This window comes from Anolis carolinensis, chromosome 3 (assembly GCF_035594765.1).
Source record: "Anolis carolinensis isolate JA03-04 chromosome 3, rAnoCar3.1.pri, whole genome shotgun sequence".
In the NCBI taxonomy this organism is placed as follows: domain Eukaryota; kingdom Metazoa; phylum Chordata; class Lepidosauria; order Squamata; family Dactyloidae; genus Anolis; species Anolis carolinensis.
Genome location: NC_085843.1, coordinates 43,571,348 through 43,596,885, shown reverse-complemented (window position 1 = coordinate 43,596,885; position 25,538 = coordinate 43,571,348). Strand labels below are relative to the sequence as shown.

Genomic DNA, 25,538 nt, shown 5'->3' with positions numbered 1-25,538 from the left:
AAAAGCAGACAACCAAAACTGATTGAAGACACCTTGGTGTAATAATCGACCAGGACTGGAGAGACCCACATTCAACATTGCACTCAGCGTTGAGTTTGATGAGTGTCATGAGCCAAGTCATTGTATCTAAGCCCCAACTCTCCCAAAAGGTCTTCTGAAGCAGAACATGGGCAGAAAAACCATGTATATTAACTTGATCTTATTGAAATGCATTTATTTCTCTTTGGTTGACATAAATATTTTCACCCAAAATTTAGGCCTTTGGTTTTTTTTTCTGTTTCTTGTTGTGGTTCTGAAAGTTCTTGTTTTTGGTCTACTTTACACGGAATTCAGTGTGAAACAGATTTTACATGTTAGGTGCTACAAGTCTGACATTTTGTTGCACTCAAATTATAAGACAGTGCTGAATACATTTTCTAATATTTTATCAACTGAACTGTCTTGTACATGCTAACTCTGAATTTTGAACCTTTCAAAAGTATAAGCATTCCATACATTTAGGAAAGTTGATAAATTGTGGATTTACAGGACTGAATATATATAATGAACAATTGCCACATTCACTGGTATTTCTCTATCATTTATAAGCATTCATGAGATATCATTAGGTGGGATAACTGTTTCTCGTGATTTCGTAAACTTGTGATATAGTACATATGTATTTCATTTTTATCTCACAGGTGATAAACTAACTGACCAAGATGCTACCAAGCTTCTCAGCACAAGTTCTAGTGTACGCTCCAACTCATCCATTCATTCCTCAGTGTCAAGAAAAAAGCCAGACCCTGGTAAGATTAGTTTCTACTTTTTTGAGCAACATAAATTACACTATATAATTTAATTTTCATTCCAAACATTATATTTTTACCCCATCAATGTAAATATTGAGGTTTTTGAAAGTCTTTTTTAAATAATTGTCAATGATACTGATGGTTCTGATTCTTAGCCTATGTTCATAGACTTGCAAACATATTGACACCCTGAAGGCCAAGCTGTCATATCACTCAAACATACATCTCTACAGAGCCGAGACAATGTTGGTGGTAAAATTACCATCAACCGGAAATGTTGTTTCACCCTAGCTTTGTTGGCTGCATAAAATTTTTATAATGTTAATGTTATTTTTAAATTTGGCTAGATTTGTGTTGTGTTTTAATGTTAGATGTCAAGTAATTGATCAGTTATATTATCATTTAATTTTTGATTATGCGTTATTGATTATTATTATTGTCCATGACTTCAAAGAGGAGGGAGCAATCCACCTTTTCCTTTCAGCCACCTTTGCCCAAAATACCTGCTCTGGGTGCTTGACGACTCCAGAGTATATTTTCAGTATTACAGAAATCTATTTGTGATAGGAATCAAAAACAGTGATACCACCATTACCTTCACATTTATTTAGGCCAATATAAATACAATATTTATTGTTATTTATCAATAGTTCCAATCCTGTGATGAAAAATGACATACAAATTTCCACCATTTTCTTTTATAGTAATTTTTGCAGAGTATGGGACAGACAAGCATTGCTCTCAAATGAATAAAGCCTAAGCCTTCAAAACTTTATCACTACAAAGTGCATTTTGTTGCCTAAGCATAAGCAAGCCTAAAATAAAAATTATTTCACTTTGAAAAATTGATTTGTTTCTCTGCAAATGGAAGATCTCCTTCCACTAGTATTGAGAATCAGGACAGGTTTAATGTCTCCTACTGGAGGATATGGTAATGTGGTATTTTTCTGATTCCCCCTTGCCCATGGGAAGCACAACCCACTTTTCATAATGTTCTCTAAGGTTCCCCAATAGCATAGGAAGGTGCACCAGAAATACAGGATGACAGAAGACAACCATATTTGTAATCCCTTACTCCATCATCTGCAGAACTCTACTAAGTAAAATCTTGGATTGAAATCATTAGGCATTTTGGATTGGATCTTATTGAGGACACTTTTGTGCTCACCAAGTCCTCTCCATGAGTGTAGCTTCCCTCACTACATCCCCACTTGTTCAACATATCTGCCACTCCCTAGAAAAAAGGCAATAGGGAACAAGTAGCCACATGTTCATTGTCATTTTTAGGTTCCAGGTCACTTTATTCTGGTCCAAAATATTAGCTAATAAATTAACAACCCTGAAAGCAAGTTCCAATGAGTTTTGTGACCTTCTCTCCAAGAGGATTGCATACGTTGAAATCTTAATTAAATTTTATGTAATTAGGTAATTGCTATAATTCATAATTGTTATAAATTTAAGAAATAAAATAAATAAAAATAAATTGATAATCCTCTTGAACATGTGTCCTACTGAAATGAATATAAATTATATTTATTTGTATTCATCACATTGGTACTTAGCAGTGCTATGGCATTTCTATTTGCTGGTCTTTCATTCATGTACTACAATCTCTCTGAAGCTATGCATGAGCTTGTTTTTATACTGATGCCCATTGAATTTTCTTAGTATTAAAGCTTGGGAATAGTGCATGGAAAGAAAGGTTTTAAAATGGTGAACTACATAATTCTTTTAATTCCTTTAAAGAACATTGGGATTCATGACATGTGCATAAAATGTTTGCTGCTGGCAGTTAAGACATCCACTCAAGCAAAGGAGCAATTGCATCATTCATTAATTTAAACATTCCACCATAAATATACAAGGCTTTGAAGAACTAGGGCAATAAATTTAAGTATTCTTATTACTGTATAGCAATTCCTTGAAGCAGGGTGGGTACAGCTATTTCTGCCTCTGAAAATGTACAGTTCTCCTTTATTATATTTTAGGACCCCGTGTATAAGAACATTAGTCGGGCATGAAGATGGGCACAAGATTGAAAACATATATTTTGATAGGAACTGCTGTGGGCAGATATATAGAATATTTGAGACTGTGCAAACCAGCTCTTCCGCTACTGTGTGTATATAATTATGAGGAATACAGCAGAAAATAAAGAACTAGTATTGTCATTCATTCTCAACCCAATCATTATTCTCAAAGCAGCCAGGCTGCCGTCTTCCTGGGCATTAAACATTTAGAAATCAAGTTAAACATGTAGAAATCAAGTTTTCCTCTTCCTACCAGTTGACATATTAAATAAAGATGTAGGGATGAATTTTGAAACACATAACATCACGGTCTTCACAAAAATACCTCCATGGAGAGTTCAAAGGTGCAGCTCACTGTGTTGATTCAAAAACAGTTTGTAGAAGCATTCATCTCTATTAGGAATAAGAACCTCATCTCATGGAGGCAAAGAAGCCGGGGGACAGAGTGGCAAACCTAGGGGCAGTATACCACTTTGTGCCTTTACTGTCTTTGGTCGTGAGATCCCTTCCCACAATGTTTCCCCATTGTCCCCAGCTTCCTCCTCAACTTCTTCTATGAGGAGTTGGGTGTATGGACTCCACAGGGCTCCATCTCTCTGTGCTGCCAATTCAGAGCTCAATGGAGCCCTGCCAGAAGTAGCCCTGCATCATCTGATGGGCTCTGACAGACTCTGTGCCAGCAGTGTGCTGGCAGAACCAAGAAACGGGTAGAAGACACTTCTCGACCTCTATGTGATGAGGTTGTATGTCTTGTATAGAGCCACCTGCAATACAACAGGGATAGTTTGTAGCAATGCCTTGTTGTTGGGGAAGTCCATTTCCCCTCCAGCTGCTCTATAGATTACTGCTAAAGTCAGAAGAGGAGAGTCTAAGAAGGTGACAAATAATGTCACAATTCTTGCTAATTCCTGGAGTTTTGACTCCATGAGCCCTGGCTCCACTACATACGTTAAATGTCCTTTGGCAGGAGACGTTTACTGATTCATTCTTTAGGTCGCTATTTTCCCCCTTTCCTCATCATTCCATTGGTAAAGCAGTGGCCATATCAATAGAAAACAATGGACATTGTTCTCACTTTGGTCTAACTGTTTTACTAACACCGTTTAATTATAGCATCTTAGATATTCCCTTAATATAATACCATGCCCAAACACTGTAAAGATATTTAACTGAAGGAGAAGGATAAATTGTGGCGAACTGACTTAACAGCCTTGCTATGCTATTGTTTGGTCTAATGCTGAAAGCATGCAAGAAATGAAAAAAGCTCTAAATAACTCCTTTCAGCTCTTCCCTGTCTATGTTTTGTGTTCTTTTGCAGTTCTTCTCGCTGAAGCTCATGCCTTAAATTTTTGCTTGAGAAGTGTAGCTCTTAGCCATTTTTCTCTTTCTGATTTCGTGGTGTGCGGGTTCCTCCGCTAACAGTGGTGTCTTGTAACGTTATACAGTAGCTACACCACCCGGCCCTCCACGATCTCCCTTAGCTTCCGCCAAACCTACACCAGTCCGAAGAAAACCATTGCCGCCAAACACGGTGACTGGTAAACCTGGGCGCTCAGGTATGTAAAATATTCAAGCAGTGGATTGATTTATTTATACATTTATTCATAATTTATGTTCATAAGACAGTTCTCTTTTGATGTTTCCAGGCTGTTTGCACCTGTGCATAACATTCCACTCAGAGTTGCAATCAGTTCCTATTCTCAGTGCTTTTAGGAAGAATGCATATCTAATGATTGTTCAAGTGGTTTTTACTAATATTTTAATGGTTTTATTTTTTCAGTTGTTTTTGGTGATGTTGTTAGCCTTCAAAGTCCAAATGTGGAGCTTGTTGCCAAAAGGTACCATATCCATCTGAACAAATTGGGGGGGCGGGGGAGACATGCTGAGGATATGCATTCTTTTGCTATAAAATGCATTTTTACAAGCTATGTACCAAAGTGATTTGATACATTTTGATAGTTTTTATATGTACATAATATTCTACTCCTAGCCACCAATGTGCTGCCACCACAACTCATTTTTCTCTCTCTTTTTTTGGATTTGGTACTTTTTGGAAACTCCACAAATGGAAATAAATCAATAGTTTTTGCTAGAGTCCAAATGTTATAGCTTCCTTAGTCCTGGGCATGATATGTGGAATATCTATCACAATCACCCCTGAATTTCCCCTTTCACTTAGTAAAGCCAAATTGGCTCCTTGGTTTACCAGGGAACTAATGGTGATGAAGCAAGCGAGATGGAGACTAGAGTGCCGCTGGCGGAAGACTCAGGACAAATCTGACCAAGCACTAGTTGGAGCCTTCCTTAGGGCCTACTCCGCAGCAATGGAGGTAGCCAAGAAATCTTACTCGACTGCCTGCAATGTGTCTGCAACTAATAGACCAGGAGAGCTGTTCCAAGTGGTCAGCGGGCTCCTTCACCCTGATTCTCAGGGCAGGACCCCTGACCACTCAGTGGCTCAGTGTTGTGATTTCCCACACTATTTTACAGACAAAGTTACTCATATCCGCTCTGACTTAGACACCGGCATTGATGCAGTACCAATAAATGTACCCGAGGTACCTGCCTGCCCTATTTTATCAATAGGAGCTGGTCTTTTTACCTCTTGTGCCTAATATGTTTTAACTTATCAGAAAGTTTTATATATTTTGATGGTTTTGTGATGTTATAATTAATATGTTTATTGTCTGGCTTTATTTTTGTCTATGTATTATGATTTGTTGATTTGTTAGTTGATGAGTTTTGTTACTTTGGTTGTTGAGTATTATTATGCATCAGGTAGTAGGACTCTTATTTAACTTATAAGAATTACTGTGATTTTAACTAATGTTTTATAATGCTTGTTTAATTTTTGTTTACTCATGCTTTAGCTTATTTTGTTTTGTCTTATATTGATCTGATGTGTTATTCTTTTGTTTGTTATTTATTTTCTATGCATTTTTATTGTATTCATCCATGTTGTAAGCCACCCCGATGGGGCAGGGTGTAAATATAGTATATTATTTTTATATTATTACTGTGTTGTTCTCTGTTGTAAGCCACCTTGAGTCCTTTCGGGGTGAGGGGAGTGGGATATAAATAAATGTTGTTGTTGTTGTTGTTGTTGTTGTTGTTGTTGTTGTTGTTGTTGTTGTTGCTATTATTATTATTATCTCCAGTATCCAAAAAAACAGGATTGCCTTGGATTAATTTGAACTAGAATTTATATGTGTTAAAGGGTCTAGTAAACTCTAGAGAAGGAGAGATAGGCTATCATATGGGAATATGTATTTCTCAATAGTGGATTTCCAGTACAGAAGTGTAAGGAATTTGAGAAGACTTGTTTTTCTTTTTCTTGATTTTTTTAAACTTTTAAAAATATCTCATTTTTCTTTCCTTCATCATGTAAACATATTTTTTCATTATGCATTGTATGAAGGGACACTAAAAATAATTGACAAAGAAGGGAGTAGTCAGACCTTTTGATAAACTTACCAAGAGCTTCTGAATTTTTGTTGGCAAGACAAGATTTTAAATACACTCACTCTACTCGTCTTAATCAAAAGTATCAAACAGTTTCAAATCTTCTAGATATATAGAAAAGTACTTCTAACAAGGAATAACAAATAACTTCATTCAGATTTGCCAAAAAGGTTTACATATGTTTAATATAAGTAAATCTCTCAGCACTTATTAAAGTTACCTAACAGTTATAACTTTTAGTAGCTTATCTCCTGTTTTTAATGCAGAGAAGACATTTCAGTTTCGAGTGTCTTCTTGATCCAGGTACACTTATTATTTGTGTTATTTCTTCCCAAGGGACTATCAATTGATAATTTGCAGAGAAAATTAATGAAGTAGAAGAAAAATAGAAATAGGGAAAACATGCATTTATTTCAAATATATGTATTTAAGTTTTGTTGTCATTTTTAATTGCCACCAAGTCAACTTTGACTTATCACAACCCTATTAATGAGATAGAGTGGGTAAGGGTCTATGATGATTCTTTATGTCATCCATGGGACAGTCTTTTCTTGCCTCTTTTTTACTTACAAGCTCCACCCATGTTTAACGCTTTTGTCAGATGGCTTGTGGCAGAAATAAGTAGAAAGATATTAGAAGGTTCACTACCCTCAGGGCAAGTTTTTAAGCAAATTCAACCTAAATTTTCTACATCTTATACTTAAATGAAAATCCCTATCTGCCTATGTATCTCTAGGACAGTGTTTTCCAACATTTTTTTTACCATGGACCACTTTGACCAGGGACCAGTCTCCAACATTAGTACCAAAAGGGTTACAAATCAGTTTTTGGTCAACTTTAGATTTGGTTTGGTTATTTGGGGTGCTGATTCAGAAAATTGCATTGGACAGACCACACCAGCTCTTGTTTCTAATACAGAACATATGCCATTCAATAGTCCCCATCTGCTCACCCATAGAAAATCATATTTAATCAGCTTCGGCACTATAAGAGGGTTTCATATAACTAGTCGCTCTCATTGCAACGGTGAGGCCGCGGACCATATTTTAGTTCTTGCAGACCACTGGTGGTCCACAGACCACAGGTTGGGAACCACTGCTCTAGAATGACTGAATAAAATCTCTGAAAAATTATATCTCTTTTATGACCTATGAATGTTTTATACAGAATCAAGGCTACTGTAATTTCAACTTGCCTTTCAGATTTACATTTATTTTCAAACAGGAAATATCTTGATGCCACGAGCACCTCCACCTTCTGCAGCATCTTCCCCAATTAAGCCCGCTGGGCCAACTGGTCTTGCAAAAACAAGCTCACATAAAAAGCCACCTACAGCAGCTTCTTCTCCAGATTATAGTAAGAACTGTGGTTGCATATTTTGTGGGTTTTCTCTGCTTTTGTGGGGGGGGGGGGCGGGGTTGTTAGACTGGCAAAATAAACTATAGCATTTCAGCAGAAACAATATTTCAAATATTATAATAATCATCATCTTTATTTATATCCTGCCCTCTCTCCACAAGGACTTGGGGCAGCTCACAACAGAATCAAATCACTATACATATATAAAGAGAAACCAAAAGGACAAGACATAATATATAACCAATAATCATAAACAATTTTTTAAAAGATATCACAATAAATAAATACATGGGTTAGAAATTGTACTGGGTTTAAAACATATTGTACTTTGGAGCAAAACCATTAAAAACCAATAGGTATTGACAAAACTGAAAGACCACCATCAAATGAAAAGTAGTGAACCATTTTTGAAAGCCAGCTCCCACATCCAGATTTTTAGTTCTTTCCTAAAGTTAGCTAGAGATGGCGCCTGTCTGATTTCTTTGTAGAGAGCATTCCAAAAACACAAGGGAAAGCCCATATCTTGCACCGGAATTCAAGCTTTCCTGTGTTCTGGCAGTGCAGACACTAATAGGTCCCGATGTGGAACCAGTGGTGGGTGTCCCGACAGCCATCCAGTGGTGAGTGTCACGACAGCCATCCTGCACTCCTTGTTCTCAGGCAGCCCAGAAACAGAGGTAGCTGTCCCCCTTCTTTCTCACTTCTCTCAGGTTCCTTTGCCAGTCACATGACATGGAACAAGGGAGGAAGGCTGCATAGCAGCAGGTGTCCCCCCATCCCCTGGTCTCTGCTGCAGCTGGCACTCACAGGGATATCAGGGGGTGGCATTTGGATCCTGCCCAGTGGCATCAAACTTGCTTCAGTACAGCTTAGCAGTATGGACACCCTCCCAAGTTTGCTCTGGATGCCTCTCAGGTTAAGATGCAGGCTGAAACCAACCCTCAATATTTGTCATTGTAGAACTGCCCATTGTGCAGTCCTAGCTTCTGTGCCAGCAGCATAACCAATGGTTAGGAATACTTGGACTGTAGCAGTATTGGAGGGCCGCATGAATTCCATCCCTGTTCTATGTTCATGATAGCTCATAATGTTCCATCATTCTAAATGCCAGAAATGTTCCACTAGCCTTTCAAATCCTACACAGTAACACTGCAAATTTGAGTAGTTATCCCATGGGATAATGGGAGAGGAAGTGAGAAGAAAAGATGGAAAATAAACTCAAATTCAGATTAGGGTTAGGGTGCAATTTGATGGGGTGGCCACCAGCTCCTGATCAATGAACTTAAAGTCTTATCACAATACACTGGCATTATCATCCTGCTTTAACTGCCAGGGCAACATCCTGTGGAATCCTGGGATCTGCTGTTTAAAGAGAAGCATCTAGGGTTCTCATCCAGAGAGTCTTGGATTCACTACACCTGGGATGCAGCCATGGCAGTTGAAGTGGAATAATGGCACTATGGGCCCTTCTACACTGCCATATAATTCAGATTATCAAAACAGATAACCCACATTATCTGCTTTGAACTGAATTATATGAGTCTACACTTCCACATAATCCAGTTCAAAGCAGATACTCTGGATTTTATATGGCAGTGTATAAGGGGCCTGAGTGGACAACAAAAGCGTAGTCATTTGCAGGAACCAATAACAAAATGCTGTTTCTCATTATTTAATACAGTAAACGCCCAGAGAAAGCATAAGTAATGGCTAATTAATAAAAGTACATAGGAAATTGCTGTTGTTTGTTGGTGGTGGCGGCGGCGGCGGTGTGTGTGTGTGTTTGTATTGACTCCAATAAATGGCAACTGACTTCCTGTTAGGCTGAGAGAGTGATTTACCCAATGTCATGCAGGTTGTAAGCCATGCTCTCTCATCCATAGCTTCCTTGAGAAGGGAGACTCCCCTTATAAACTCATTGCTTGTTTGACTTTAAAGGTGGATATGATATAGGGATAAGGGAATATGCTGGGGTTAATATTTGTTGTTATGTGCCCTCAAGTCATCTTTGATTTAGGGCAACCCTAACCTATCACAGGATTTTCAAGGAAAGATTTCTTCAGGGGAGATTTACCACTGTAGTATAGTTGCACTACTCTACAGTTTTGTTTTGTTTCTAGAAAGTATTAAAAATAAACATACTTAGCCTTTGAATAAAATGTTGCATTACTTAAAGGCATTTTAGAATTATGTCATAAATGCATATTCTATTTCTTGCTTATGTTAGTAGGATGTATATATCTAATTCAGAATTTGGCCCATTACATTCTTTACTATATTTACCAGCATAAATTCATCAGGCCTAATTTTGCTTGGCATGTTCCACTTGGCTAGCGTCACTGGTGTCCGCATCTTTCCCTGGATACTAAGGAACATAAAAAAGAGAATTGGCTCAGATTTGCTATCAACATATTTCAAGTGTTGCTAGGTTTAGGATATGCTCCCTGAGGAGACAGACAATGAGTGAAATGACAGCAGTATTGGTGAAACTCAAACTCCTTTTTTTAGAGCTCTGAAGAGGATTATGTATATTATGCATGAAGTGACTCCAACAACAATAATGAGCTCAGTCATTTGGGTTATGATTATCTTTGTTTTGGCAGTGCAAAGAAGCATGTATTTTCCATCACAGCCAAATCCAGCTCACCCTGAAGAAAAAGCCAGTATGACTCCAAGCATACACCAAGGGGAGGAATTAAGAGACTGCTTGAGATTAAAATGCGAGATGAAATATGAAGTGTCATTTTAACTTTGCAAAGCACTATTTTGGTTTTCTTCTCCTTAGGTAATCCAATGTTCAGCTCACTTCCTACAACAGAGACGGATGTTGCAGGCACACCAAGGTATACAGGTATGACTAAAACATCTGCAGTTGTAAGGTACTAAGGAAATGTATTAGTTTTGCTTCAAATTCCAGAACAAAGAATCCATTCATTTTCCTTCACTTGTACTCTGGGGTTACAATCATTTTCCCAAGTTGTCACCACTATAGTCCTTGATATACAGTCGATAGCTTGGTCACTGGACTTATCCAGTCAACATGTGCAATACCAAGGAAATAACTATGTAACTGATCATAGCATTGTCAGGTGTTGATTGCAAAATGGATGTTTTCGACAAAAAGATTTTTAAAAGCAGCAGTGTTCAAAAGTTTGTATTTTAGATTTCCATCTACTATACAACAACAAACTCTATATTGTAGTTACAAAATACAGTTGGAAAGCAAGAAAACTGGAATATTGCCTCTTTCCCCACTCATGCAAAAAATAACTTCTCTATGATTAGAAAAACAGAGGTTAGGCTCAACCTTTCTGCCTGGCATACTTATTTTCTGTTTGGAGGTATATTACTATATGTAGGAGGTCCCGGTGGTGAAGTGTGTTAAAGCACTGAGCTGCTGAACTTGCAGACCGAAAGGTCCCAGGTTCAAATCCCGGGAGCAGAGTAAGCGCCTGCTGTTAGCTTCAGCTTCTGCCAACCTAGCAGTTCGAAAACATGCCAATGTGAGTAAATCCGGTGGGAAGGTAATGCCGGCCACATGACCTTGGAGGTGTCTACAGACAACTCCGGCTCTTCGGCTTAGAAATGGAGATGAGCACCAATCCCCAGAGTCAGACATGACTGGACTTAACGTCAGGGGAAACCTTTATCTTTACCTAGGAGGTCTAAAAAAAGATGTGCCATTGAAAATGCTACATATATATATATATATACCCTGACCTTCTGAGGAATTTTACGGCTGAACTAGGGATGAAAATAGATCCACTGCATCTTTAATCCTTGGTAGAAAAGGTAATTCAAGAGGTGTAGTTCATCATGCAGGATTCCTGATACCCTAAGCTTCACTCTCTGCTTGTGTGCCTGGAAAGAAGCCTTCCTGAGTTGTGAACATTCGTGAAACATCAGATTAAAATGTCTATTACTTTCTACTCCACTGATTTGGCTACTGTGTGACACATGTTTTGGGTTAGTCCCAAAGATATCCATTAGATAGACAGTAATGACAGATATCCTGTTGATTTAATGACACTTCCTCCATAGGAACCATGTTAGAGTTGCATTATTGTAGTAAAATCTATTAACCCAGCACTTTCTCTTTGATATATGCTGGTTGACAATTAAAATGCTTTTTGTAGAGAAGTTCTTGATTATGGGAACCTATCGCATAAAGCATCATTTTAGAAAGTAACTATGTGTGTATGTGTGTTTTTCTAGGTGACCATGTGAAGTACATGAAAAAAGAAGAAGATGTACCATGTTCCATTACAGATACACTCCAACACTTTCCAACAGAGGATGGCGAGAATATAGACACAGCCACTACTCCTCCACGAAAGCCTCCAACTAACCTCACTGTGGTGACTGTTGAGGGTTGCCCATCCTTTGTCATACTGGATTGGGAAAAGCCACAGAATGAAACTGTTACAGGTTAGGTTTTCTCCTTTTCCACCAGAGAGCATCTCAGTATTGGTATTTTTAATTTTAAAAACTTAGATCCCTTCTCCCACTTTAGTCATTGTACATATGGGTATGAACATAGGGCCTGGGTACTCTTGTCAAGAGCTATCCAGCTATAGAATGTTCCATTTGTGACTCTATATGAGTCACAATTTGTGTGCATACACAATGTATTTACAGATAAGCAACTTCTGATTTCACTTTATAAGAAAAATGAAGTACTGATTATACAGTTGTGATTAGGAGATAAAATGAGTAACAATGCTTGTTTGAATAAGATCTTTCTATATTTTAGAATATAAAGTTGTGTCAACTGAAAATGGGAGCTCTGATGTAAGAGACACATCCATTATAACTACAAATCAAACCCATTCTACAGTGGAAAACCTGAAACCTAACACAAGGTAAGGCTGTTAGAAAATTCAGGAATCGTATAGTATGCCTGGAGTAAGATTAGAAACTGGCTCTTAATTTGTTCTTGCATGCAAGATGATTTCAAGTAGGGGTCCACCCAGACAGGGCCCATGATGCATGAGCTCCCACGGTTTTATCAGATGGTCAAATGACATATCCGGTAAAACCAAATTAATTTGAGACAAGCAGGAAAACCCTGCTTTGTCCCAAATGAATTTGATACTCCATTAGGCCTGGGTCTTCCTGAAAGACCTGGTGTCTAATGGAGTTTGAACCCTGTGTGTAGTCCTGGACTACAGAGGGGCCAGTCCGCACAGCCCAATTTGCTTCTTCAGGCGCAATGGGAGGTCTGAAGAGACAGGGTGGCCAAAATGGTACATTCCAAAAACCATGCCAAAAGGGATAATGGCCACCAGGTAAGTTATTTTCTATTTTAAGGCTTTTTTGGGGGGGGGGGGTTAAACCCTCTTCAATGCAGATTAAAATGCTGCCCGGAAGAAGCCTGGGAGTATATACTTAAAAGCTATCAGATCACAAAACTGAAAATCACCTGATAGTTTGCATGGCAGCGTTCACTTTATACTTAGTTTAGGCTCCTGAAGCTAATATCCCATGTTAATTAAATGTTTGTATGTTCTAAAACTCTGAATTAAAACCTCTGTTAGATGCAATAAGAAAGAGCTTTATTTTGAGGAGTGTTCTCCCCAGTTCTCATTCCCATTTCCCCTTCCTGTATTGCTAACACTATTAATAAATGCAGTTGATGCCATGTAACAGATCCAGCTCTTAAGCATCCTTGGAAAGGGCAGGGAACACATATCAGATGCTTTGATGATGCTTCACCAGCATGTTCTGTATTCTGCTTATTTAGAACTAAACAACAGGTTGTAGCTGCACGCTGGGGAGTATGCATCATTTATCCACAGAGCAAGAGCTGATACAATTGTGCCTCTTGCACACACTGAAGGGTATTCCTTGTTGTAATCCAAGATTATCTCTATAGATCAATGGTTCTCAACATGGTGTTTCCCAGGTGTTCTCAACCTGGCGTTCCCAGGTTTTGGCCTACAATTCCCAGAAATCTCAGCTAGTTTACCAGCTGTTAGGATTTCTGGGAGTTGAAGGCCAAAACATCTGGGGACCCACAAGTTGAGAACCACTGCTATAGATGCATCTTCACATATCAGGCAAGTGGTGAAAACAGGATGTAAAGCTTGATTTATTATGAGCACAACATGTAACTGCAGAACATTTCTAACATGGTTTTTCAGGATCACTGTGAGTGTTATAAATGAATGGCACATCCACTAGAAAAAAAATTGATGGGTAAATGAGGGAGGATGTTATGGCATGTCCTGCAATATGCATCTTATTATTATATTTGAAAACACAAATTAAAGTGAAATGGAAGACTAACGACAGGGAGATTTGCTTTGGACATTAATTTCTTTCCACAGTGGAAATCTTCAAACTTGCTAAGATTTTCCCCCTTTGACATTGTTGGGCGGCTGTATTACTGGAAAAATTCTGTGTATTTGTTAAAGATGCCAAACTGATGCAGGTGTTCTATTTTCTCATTCCCAGACATGCCTGATAATCAGTACTTTTCATTGGTTAACTTGATTCTTGTTCCTTAGGTGGGGAGTTTTTTGGCTTTTGAACCTGGAGAGCTATCAAAAATAATGTTTGCCATCTTTGAGAGCAAGGGAAAATAGCATTTTCAGACTTATGAAAATGCAAGCCACTAGGAAAGTACAAAACAATCTACCCATAATTTGGTTCATTTGACATTCATCAAATTATTAAATGTTGTTGGACTGAATCAAAATTGGCTAGTTAGTCAATCAAAACAACATGGCATGTTGTGGATCTTTTTATTCAAGTGGCTTGATCTTTTATTTCATTGGAAGAGCATGAAGCAATTCACAAATAATAATAAAATACTCATTAATAGTTAAGGAATATATAGCCTAATTATAGTTACAGTTAGACCATCCATACATTTGATGAATCCCCTAACAAGCCATGACTGGTTATGTATTCTGATTACACTCCAGCATGACCTTAACTAAGTTCGAGTCTGTTATAATGGGCCGTTTCAGTTCAATCCATTTTGGATAATGTTGGTTTGACTGTCAGATACAGGCTCATTCAGCTGAAATAGATCATAGTTTTTGTTCACACTATGTGCTCTGTCACAATACGGTTTTAATGTATTACATTCCACTTTAACTGCTGTGGCAATGTTCTGCAGAATCTTGAGGTTTGTAGTTTAGAGACATTCAAGAGCTCTTTGTCTGAAATTATATATATTTTAAAAAGGTAAAGGTTTCCCCTGATGTTAAGTCCAGTCATGTCTGGAGTGGAAATCATCTATCGGACAGATGGCAAGCTATTTAACCTCAGCAGACTGAGAGCCAAAACCAAGGTCACCACAACATCTGTTATAGAACTCCAATATGCTGATGACAACGTAGTCTGTGCACATTCAGAAGAAGACCTACAAGCCACTCTAAACACCTTCGCAGAAGCATACGAGAAGCTCGGCCTCTCATTGAACATCGAGAAAACCAAAGTGCTCTTCCAACAGGCACCAGCTAATCCCTCTGCAAAGCCAGGAATACAGCTTAACGGTGTAACATTAGAAAATGTTGACCATTTCCGCTACCTTGGCAGCCATCTCTCCACAAAAGTCAACATCGACACTGAAATACAACACCGCCTGAGCTCTGCGAGTGCAGCATTTTTCCGTATGAAGCAGAGAGTGTTTGATGACCGGGACATCCGTAGAGAGACCAAGGTGCTTGTTTATAAAGCCATTGTCCTCCCAACCCTGCTCTACGCCTGCGAAACGTGGACTGTCTACAGACGTCACACCAAACTCCTGGAGCGTTTCCATCAGCGTTGCCTCAGGAAAATCCTGCAAATCTCTTGGGAAGACAGGCGGACAAATGTCAGCTTGCTTGAAGAAGCAAAGACCACCAGCATTGAAGCGATGCTCCTACGCCATCAACTCCGCTGGACTAGCCACGTTGTCCGAATGCCCGATCACCGTCTCCCAAAGCAGCTCCTCTACTCCGAACTCAAGAATGGGAAACGGAATGTTGGTGGGCAGGAAAAGAGATTTAAAGATGGGCTCAAAGCCAACCTTAAAAACTGTGACATAGACACTGAGAACTGGGAAGCCCTGACCCTTGAGCGCTCCAATTGGAGGTCAGCTGTAACCAGCAGTGCTGTGGAGTTTGAAGAGGCACAAACGGAGGGCTTAAGGGAGAAACGTGCCAAGAGGAAGGAGCGTCAAGCCAACCCTGACCGGGACCGCCTTCCACCTGGAAACCGATGTCCTCACTGCGGGAGAATATGCGGGTCAAGAATAGGTCTCTTCAGCCACCTAAGAACCCACCCCCAAGATATCAAGGATGGAAGACTATCGTCCTCGAACTACGAGGGATCGCCTAAGTAAGTAAGTAAGTAAGTAAGTAAGCATGTCTGACTCTGGGGGTTGGTGCTCATCTCCATTTCTAAGCCGAAGAACTGCCGTTGTCCATAGACACCTCCAAGGTCATGTGACCAGCATGACTGCATGGAACGGCGTTACCTTCCCGCTGGAGAAGTACCTATTGATCTACTCACATTTGCATGTTTTCGAACTGCTAGGTTGGCAGAAGCTGGGGCTAACAGTGGCCGCTCACGCCGTTCCTGGGGTTTGAACCTGGGATCTTTCGGTCTCCAGCTTAGTGCTTTAATGCACTTCACCACCAGGGCTCCTTGGAATTATATATGCCTCTCCTTAAACTGCAAATCCCTGGACTCCTTCAGATGGATCATGGCAGAGTAGAATAATTGCACTATAAAAATGTAATGTGATTGGGCCTTATGTTATCATGAATACCAGAGGAAACTTCAGTTAAAATGTTTCATTCCATGAAACTTATGCCTCTCCACTCATTTCTGCAGATCTGTGCCACAAACAAATGGAGACAAACACTTGTGGGTAAAGTGATTGTCAACAATGGCAATAATTTGTCAGCAATACTTATTATCTTAAATAGAGGGTACACGATTGCCCTTCCAAATGGCATCTCAAGGAAGTGGAGTTTCCTGGATCAGCAGAGTGATGACTTCCTTCTGTTAACTGGCTATCTGTGCCCAGCGTCACCTGCAGTAGGCATTGCTGCCCATTTAGCACCTGTGTATCTATGTAGTGCTTATTTATCCCTCCCTCATCCTTTTCCTTTACAGCTAAGTATGGACAAAATCACTGTGGCAGCCAATCATAAGACAGCCAATGTAAGGATCCTGTCACTTCCACCCCATGAACACAGAAGGGAAGCATTGTTGTAGATGCACCACTTGTATCATTGCACAAGCAGAACAAGCAGTGTAGCAATTTCACAATCAGCAGAAACATGCAATGGCATAGGCAATTAATGAGACCGTCTTCCCTTGGGAAATCACAATGCAAAGGGGTAGTGACCCTCCCAAAAGAGCCATGGGGCACTAGTAATCCAGTATGGAGGGCAGTGGAAAGTCCTGTACTTGGAAAATGGTCCCACTGTGTGTGTTGCTCCATCGTGCAGTGGGAGCCCTTTTCTGCAACTGGACATTTTGTGAAATATCCTGTCTTGGGATGTAAGTTCCCTTTCAAAAGAGGATCGATTGTATCTCATTATGCATCATCACAGCTCTCTTAACATCACTGTGTATTGTCTCCATGGTGTGGTTCCATTGTTGTAAAGTATAAGTATATCACAAGCCAGGATGCAGGATCTTGGATTTCATTTAGAAGCTGGATATTGTTTGCTTTAGGCCATTGTTTAAACGTTTTATATTTGAACAATCCATCTTAACCATTAGTCTCTCTATGATCTGGACACGTTTAGTGGTAATAGCCTGCTATTTTCACAAGTACATCTACAATAATCCATTGCTTTTTGCTTTTTGCAGCTAAGCCAACACCACTGGCTTTAAGAGAAATGTTTTCATGATCACACAAATCTTATTCCTACTTCATTAAATTGTTTGGTTTTAAAGGCTCCCAAATTTACATAGCACATCTTTCTAAGTAAAGAAACTTTTCTACAAAATTCTATACATTTTACAAAGAGTATTAGGAAGAGCAGACATTGAACAGAAATGAAAGGAAATGTAAAGTTAAACTTCCACTGATGCCAAAATAGTGGTGTTTAAGCTACTTCACATACCGGTACTTCATAAAATACTGAAAATGTGAGCAAATAATCTGTATTAGGGTTTCTATGTAATGGGAATGCAATGTGAAAGGTTGCAATCCTGAAGGTGGTGTGCAGATAGCAAGATGCAGAATGGGCTCCTCAGTACTCCAGTATGGCCTTCCTTTCTCTGACTGCTTGCATTTTGGTCCAGCACATTAGGTTTTTAAGATCAAGTCAGGGGGTGCTGTGGTTTCTAACTTTGAATATGTTTTGACTGTGAATTTTTTTAATACTGTTTATATTTAATTCTGTTTTAATGTTTGTATATTTGCATATATTAAATTTTATGCTAATGTTTTTATGTTAAGCTGCTTTGAGTCTCCTTCAGGAGAGATAAAGCGAGGTATAAATAATTTATAAATTATATTATTTATTGCATTTGTTTGTTTTGTTGTAAGCTGCCCCGAGTCCCTCCAGGGAGAGGGGGTGGAATATAAGTAAAGCTTATTATTATTATTATTATTATTATTATCATTATCATCATTATCATTATCATTAATAATAATAATTAGAGTTCCTCAGATTGCTCTTATACTGCCATGGCTCTAACATACCTGTCCTTCAAACACCCTAATAGCTGATCTTCTGTAGCCATTACAGGTTAATTATTTCCTGCTTCTGAAATGTGAATTCCTGGAATAATATTCTCTGAGTCTCCATGCAGGTGGGCTACTTGTGGGCTTGCTTGTCATCTCAAGCCCTCCTAACTCTGCCATTCTTCTCTTTAAAAACATTTTATTATGTAGAAATATGCAACATTCTGCCAAGAATCATACAACTGTATATTTGACTTTCATTATTTTTCATTTATAACTGCACTTGCATAATTTTCCATATGAAAGAAATAAAAACAAATCAATGTGACACCTAAAACTGCATGCTGGAAAACCGCTACAGACTTTTCCTAAGATTCCCATTTTTTTATTCAGGTGCCCTGTGGAATAAATGGAAAAAATTGCCTGAATCTGTCATGACTCAGAATAGTGTAATAGTTATATTACATATATACCAGTGTCCATGTGTTGTCTATGTGGGTGGTAACAGATAGAACTTTTATTGCAGGATACATGTACACCAGAAGAGACTGATATGGGTGTTGGTAATGTTAAAGAACTGTGATTATTTGTAATGAGGCAACAGGGATTACTTCCACAGAACAGGGCACTGAACAAAAAGCCTTTTCACACAACAGGACTTCCCACTGCTCAACAGGACATGACAAAAAGTGACCTTTTTTTTCCATGTTGCTGCATGACTTTCACTGCCGTCCATTCTACTCTCTTCAGTAAAACTTGGATGCATCCCAGGATATATTATGGTAACTAAGATAGTACTACATCCTGGTTGTATCTACAGTCTCAGTTTGAGGTCTGAGAGGAGAGCATTCAGCCCATGGGTCACCAGTATTACATTACATTTATGTAATTTTAATCTGTGTAGTAATTTGTGATCTCATTTTAGCTCAGTTCCCTTCTCTCAGACATAAAACTCCTGGATAATGTCAACATGTCAGTGACTATTCATGCTACACTAGCTATTTGAAATTAACATGATGCATAGATGCTAAACATTGACTCGATTCCCATATGGTCTTCAGAGTGACTCCACCTTATTACCTGGCGTAGATTGATTTACTGAAGATAAAATATAGATATTTCCAATTTAAATAACTTTCTATGGTTAGTTTTTTAAGATAGCAACAAACTAGTCCTTTCTATAACCAGTAAATGTCACAACATTCTATTGTTGCGTGCTTTCAAGTTATTTCTAGTTTGTGGCAATCCTAAAACAACTTATCAAGGATTTTCCTGGCAAAATTTGCTCAGAGGGGGTTTGTCTTGCCTTCCTCAGAGGCTGAAAGAGTGTGACTTATCCAAGGTTACCTTGTGGGTTTCCATGGTCAAGTGGGGATTCAGTCCTGGTCTCTGGAGTCATAGTCCAACACCTAAACAACTACACCATGCTGGCTCTCTGACAACATTGTATGTCTAAAAATAAAAACTAGTAGTATATAATATTACTGAAAACATTCAGTATCAATATAACTCTTTACTAAACAAGGCACGACCATAATACACATACCTTTTTAACTAGCGAGTCTTAAATTGCATATTAAAACTCAGTTAAAATTCCTTCTTCTCTGTCGTATGCACTTACATTTCTCTACTGTTGCATGATTTGGAAAATAGTACCATTCCTTTGGCTTGCCAGAATTCCATATGGGATAGCAATTTCCTATGGAAAAAGTTCTTATTGCAGTATAAATAACACACACTTAATCTGTGCTAGTGAATTTATTATCTTGTGTGGAATGGGTTGAAATGTACATGTAGCTAATCCTCCACTTACTCCAGTTAGCTGAAAACAAAAGGCACACAAAACCACTTAGTGGACTTATTGTTTGTAATACACTGGGCTCCTGGTGGCACAGTGTGTTAAAGCGCTGAGCTGCTGAACTTGTGGACCAAAAGGTCCGAGGTTCAAATCCCGGGAGCGGAATGAGCAGCCGCTGTTAGCCCCAGCTCCTGCCAACCTAGCAGTTCAAAAACATGCAAATGTGAGTAGATCAATAGGTACCGCTCTGGCGGGAAGATAATGGTGCTCCATGCAGTCATGCCAGCCACATGACCTGGAGATGTCTATGGACAATGTCGGCTCTTCGGCTTAGAAATGGAGATGAACACCAACCCCCAGAGTCAGTCACAACTGGACTTAACGTCAGGGGAAACCTTTACCTTTACCTAATACATTTCATTCCATGATGCTAGTCCTAGACATTTCCTTAGTTCTCTGGTGTGACTCTGGACCTCATCATACCTACCTTAAACAGCATCCTAAGAAGTTTATACCCCATCTTCAGGATGGAGTCCCTTGTGGACATCACATGATATTGTGTGACTTCTGATGGAGGCCCCGCTCCCCAACATGGGAGGCCTCTCCAAGGCGGTGACACTTTCCCCATGTGATAGGGAAAGCGCTGCAGAAAGCACAGGGCAACAGATTCACCCCTCCAACCCTCTCTTTTCTCATGGAAGCCAGGACACTTCGCTTGGCCTTTCTGATGAGGCCCCAGATGGTATGCTTCCATTAGAAATTGTTTGTTCAGTGGGAATATACATCTGTGAGGTTTAAAACCTTAAACAACTTGGCAACAAAAACTCTCAATATTTATTTTTTCCTATATGTGCTTTTTTGGAGTCTTAAAGTCATTTTCTGATGCTCTTTCATGATAAAGTGTCTACAAGAGAGAGTAGGACTTCTCAGTTATGGTGCTTCTTTTTTAGACTTCTTCAAAGATATGTGCTTGATACTAACTGTATATACTCGAGTATAAGCCTAGTTTTTCAGCCATTTTTTAGGACTGAAAAAACCCTCCTCGGCTTATACTCAGGTGAGGGTCCTGGTGGGCTTATATTCAGGTCAGCTTATACTCAAGTATATATGGTATATTTATTATTTTTCTCTATTATTATGGGTATTGTTACATTTATTATTTTACTTTATTAATTATTATTATTATTACATTTATTATGTTTCTATATTATTGTTACCTTTACATTTATTTTACTCTATTTTTATTATTATTAATACATTTATTATTTTACTCTATTTATTATTACATTTATTATTTTACTGCATTTATTATTATTATTACATTTATTATTTCACTCTATTATTATTAAAAGGATGCATAAGCACATTTACATTGAAGAAGATGAAAATAATGATTTAATCAGAGTTGAACAGTCATATCTTAAATTACAGTTTGATGTAAAGATTCAAAAACATTTAAACTACTGATGCCTCAATTAATGTAATTTTATTGGTATCTCGGCTTATACTGGAGTCAATGTTTTCCCAGTTTTTTTGTGGAAAAATTAGGTGTCTCGGCTTATATTCGGGTCAGCTTATACTCGAGTATATACGGTATATTTATCTTTACTCCCTTTCTTTAGATTTTGTGATTGCTATTATATACATTTCTATGCTTTTTTTTACTACATTTCATTAAATTGTATCTTCTTGTTTAGTTTTTTTTGGAACCTGCCTACATCACTTATAATATAATATAATACAATAAATACCTACTGGGTTTCTGTAGTATGTATATGATACAAAATAAAATATGTGCATTCTTCTTATGTGATAGTATGTTTTCAAAATACAAAGTGTTTCAAACACAGATATTATGTCATGTGGGGTGTATTTAGACAACACTTTTTGTTAAATTTTCAAACTATATTATCTTTATTTTCTTATGAACCCTACAATAGTCTTCAAAGTATTATTGTTTTACAAGAGGTAGGAGTGATATTAAAATTCAGAATCAGAACTCACAATTTTCATTGTTTTCTTCTTAGTTACGCATTTCAGGTGATACCAAGCAATCCCCTTGGTGAAGGTCCAAGTAGTGAATCAATGCCATTCAAAACTGAATCAGGTAAGAGTGTCAATAATTGTATCGGGTATTTACAAGTCTCTTTAGGTCTCTGCTTTCCTTAACATTGGTTTGTGTTATAGAATGGCAACTGTAAGTGATAATTGTGGTTTTATGACCCATGCTGCTATGAGTAGGTTCTGGTGGACACTTCTGAGCTTACTGTGGATGCTTGTTTATAATATAATGCTACTTTGTTTATAATGCTTTGTTTGTAATATATTGCAACTGATCCGCGGTGGTACAATGGGTTAAAGCGTTAAACCCTTGTGCCGGCTGAACAGCTTACCTGAAGGTTGCCATTTCAAATCCGTGAGACAGTATGAGCTCCCATCTGTCAGCTCTAGCTTACGAGGACATGAGAGAAGCCTCCCAGCAACACATCCAGGCTTCTCCTGGGCAACGTCTCTGTAGACAGCCAATTCTCTCACACCAGAACTGACTTGTAGTATGTTCTCAAGCCGCTTCCAACATGAAATATATATATATATATATATACACACACACACACACAGAGAGAGAGAGAGAGAGAGAGAGAGAGAGAGAGAGAGAGAGAGAGAGCGCTTCTTATAGTATTGAGGATTTTGAGAGGCAAGCTTAAATGACATAGCTATAGGGAAAAATCCATGTGCTGTGTCTTCTCTTTAAATATTGGATTGATCTGTGGTGTTTTCTTAATAATGGGAATATGGTCCTACCATAACCTTTTGTTATTAAACCATTTGTGGCTAGGTTTAGTGGTTGGGGTAATGTTATTGAGAAAAAGGATGTTGCTATAGTGGGATTTCTTTTTTTAAAATAAGAGCAGCTTTCTAGTTAGAACTGTCAAATTGAAAACTCTTGTATCCTTAATGGGGGTGTAAACGAAGGGATTTCAGCATGTGTTGCTTGTCATGCAACCAGATAGTAAGCAACACCTCCATAATCTCGACATAACCATAACCATTCCTTGGCAGCCCTAGGCCTTCAAGTCATCTCTTATCCCCTATAAATTTTTGAAGATTTTATCAGGCGAAGAATACTCAGATGTGGTTTTGCCAGGTCCTTTCTCTGAAACATAGCCGATAGCACCTACTATTGATTTATGCCTCTCTTTACCAATGGCCTTTACTCCTACTATACACAAATTGTATCCCTCACCCCAACTCTGAATATGTCCACAGCATTGATTAGTTGTTGAATTATTGAATTATGATGTTTGATGTTTTTATATATCTTATGTATTAATTTTGGAATGTTATTTTAGGCTATGTATCATTGTGTTTTTAGGGCTTGATCCCCATGTAAGCCGCCTTAAGTCCCTTCGGGGAGATGGATTTAAGAATAAAGTTGTTTATTACTACTACTACTACTACTACTACTACTACTACTACTACTACTTGTTGCCAGTCTCCCATCCAAGTATTACCTGAAGCTGACCCTTTCAAAATCAGAGAGGATCTGGTGTCATCTCACTCATTAATGAACTGTTGGAATTTTAAAAGCCATATACATTACTAAACCATCATAGTGCACATTTTGTAAGAGTGCATGGCGGCTGCTCACCCCTTCAGAATGTGTACAATATCAGCATAACATTACACTGTCGTAAAACACCAAATAGGTATTATCTGGCACCAGGTTTAAACTGGTGCATACCAGGGTTGAGAGAAGCAAAGTATAAAGTACAGAGCAAATGTCTGCCCACTCTGTATCAACTACGGTACTTAATTAAGGAGTTCATTACACAAGGCAGAGAAATCACCCTTACAGCAGAACATCGGCACCTTTGCTTTGTTCTTATTACAGGACATCACTTCTTTCCCGCTGCTCTCTTGATGGGAAACATCTTGGAAACAATTTCTGTTATGAGCACAAATAAACTATTAAGGATCACCATTTGTAAAAATAATGCCTTCCAACAGTCTCCCACTGGGATAGCGGTTGGAAAGGAGAGGCATCATGTGATACGTCTAGGGCAGTGGTTCTCAAACTGTGCATCCCTAGGTGTTTTGACCTACAACTCCCAGAAATCCCAGCCAGTTTACCAGCTGTTAGGGTTTCTAGGAGTTGAAGGCCAAAACATCTGGGGACCCACAGGTTGAGAACCACTGGTCTAGAGCAAAGATACTGCTGTCCTGCTGTAGTTGCAATTTGCCTGTCTCAATTATTCCTAAATAACGTTTTCTAACCCAGCCCTTCAATACCTGATTGAAACAACATTCACTCATGTTCCTCCTTCTGGCCATGCAGCCGATGTTAAAGCAAGTTGTTGTAAAGTCTAGTAAATTGGGGATAGAGTAAAGTAAGCAAAAATCTTAAGTAAAGTAAGTTGTGGTAAGGCGTTACAATCATGGTGGTAGTGTCACAATCATGACTGAGTAGCAATCATGAGTACCTAGATGTATTCATCCATAGCTATTCCATATTCACGATCACTACTAGATAAATGTAAGTATATGTAACTAAGCATATTTTTAAAAATAGCTGATAGACAATGCTGGCCAAATTTTTAATGGCACTGTCCTGCAGTCACTGGAACTCATCTGTGAATAACTTATTAGTTCAGTGTAGTTTCCCAACAGTTCTATCCCAAATTCAGACAAAATTGTAATTTCAGAGATTATAATTTATGTCAGAAAGTGGGGAGAAACTTTTCTGGCATCTTTATGGATTGGATGTGCTATTATTTTCAGTCTGACCCTGTGCTTCTTTCTTTTTCCTCAGCGGACCCAAGAGTAACTGAGCCAATTTCAAGTAAGTCCTTTTATACATGTAGCACAGTCTGTTGAGAACATTTTTCTGAGGTGAGATAATGTACTGCCATATGACAGAATGGGTCTGGAAGAGAAAAACATTTTCACATGATTTCACTTTTTTCATCCTATACCATTTGCAAAGACATCTCTGCCAGTTTCAATGTTTACCTGAGAACTGTCCCATCAACATGATGTGGCACTCCAATGGCTCCGAACCAACAGGCAGAAAGAAGCCAGGCACAGCTCGTATTTTCTCGGCCTGTCATTAAATTAAAAGACAGGCTTGTGAAATGAATAGGCTGTTTCTCACTTAATAAGTGATTTAGCAGAACACACGGCAGTGTTCTGCCACTGTGCTATAGAAAATATGCCGTCAGCTTCTGGTTGAGCTTTCAAAAAGTTGAACTGCACTAGAGAGAGAAAAAACTGCCATCAGTTTGTGCAGGAGGAATTTATGCTCCTTATAAATTCCTAGCAAGCAGGAAAAGATTCAATATAATCCAGAGAGGGTAGTTTTCTTCATTTAGAAGATTTGTTTGGGACACTGGTTCTTTTGTGCTTTGACATTCAACTATCTTCATTACATATAGCTCTGAGTGAAACATTTCCTCAGA

The 25,538-nt window shown here is 38.5% G+C and overlaps 1 protein-coding gene across 1 annotated transcript in view; it reads left to right on the top strand.

Moving 5' to 3' along the window:
* Positions 1-25,538, top strand: part of abi3bp (ABI family member 3 binding protein) — a 181,688-nt gene that overhangs the window by 146,477 nt on the left and 9,673 nt on the right. Inside the window, exons 55-62 of the mRNA XM_062974809.1 lie at positions 681-788; positions 4,267-4,377; positions 7,508-7,639; positions 10,428-10,493; positions 11,858-12,070; positions 12,396-12,504; positions 22,110-22,189; positions 24,893-24,922. Of these exons, the coding sequence (XP_062830879.1) occupies positions 681-788; positions 4,267-4,377; positions 7,508-7,639; positions 10,428-10,493; positions 11,858-12,070; positions 12,396-12,504; positions 22,110-22,189; positions 24,893-24,922 (849 nt within the window). The remainder of the gene's footprint in view (positions 1-680; positions 789-4,266; positions 4,378-7,507; positions 7,640-10,427; positions 10,494-11,857; positions 12,071-12,395; positions 12,505-22,109; positions 22,190-24,892; positions 24,923-25,538) is intronic.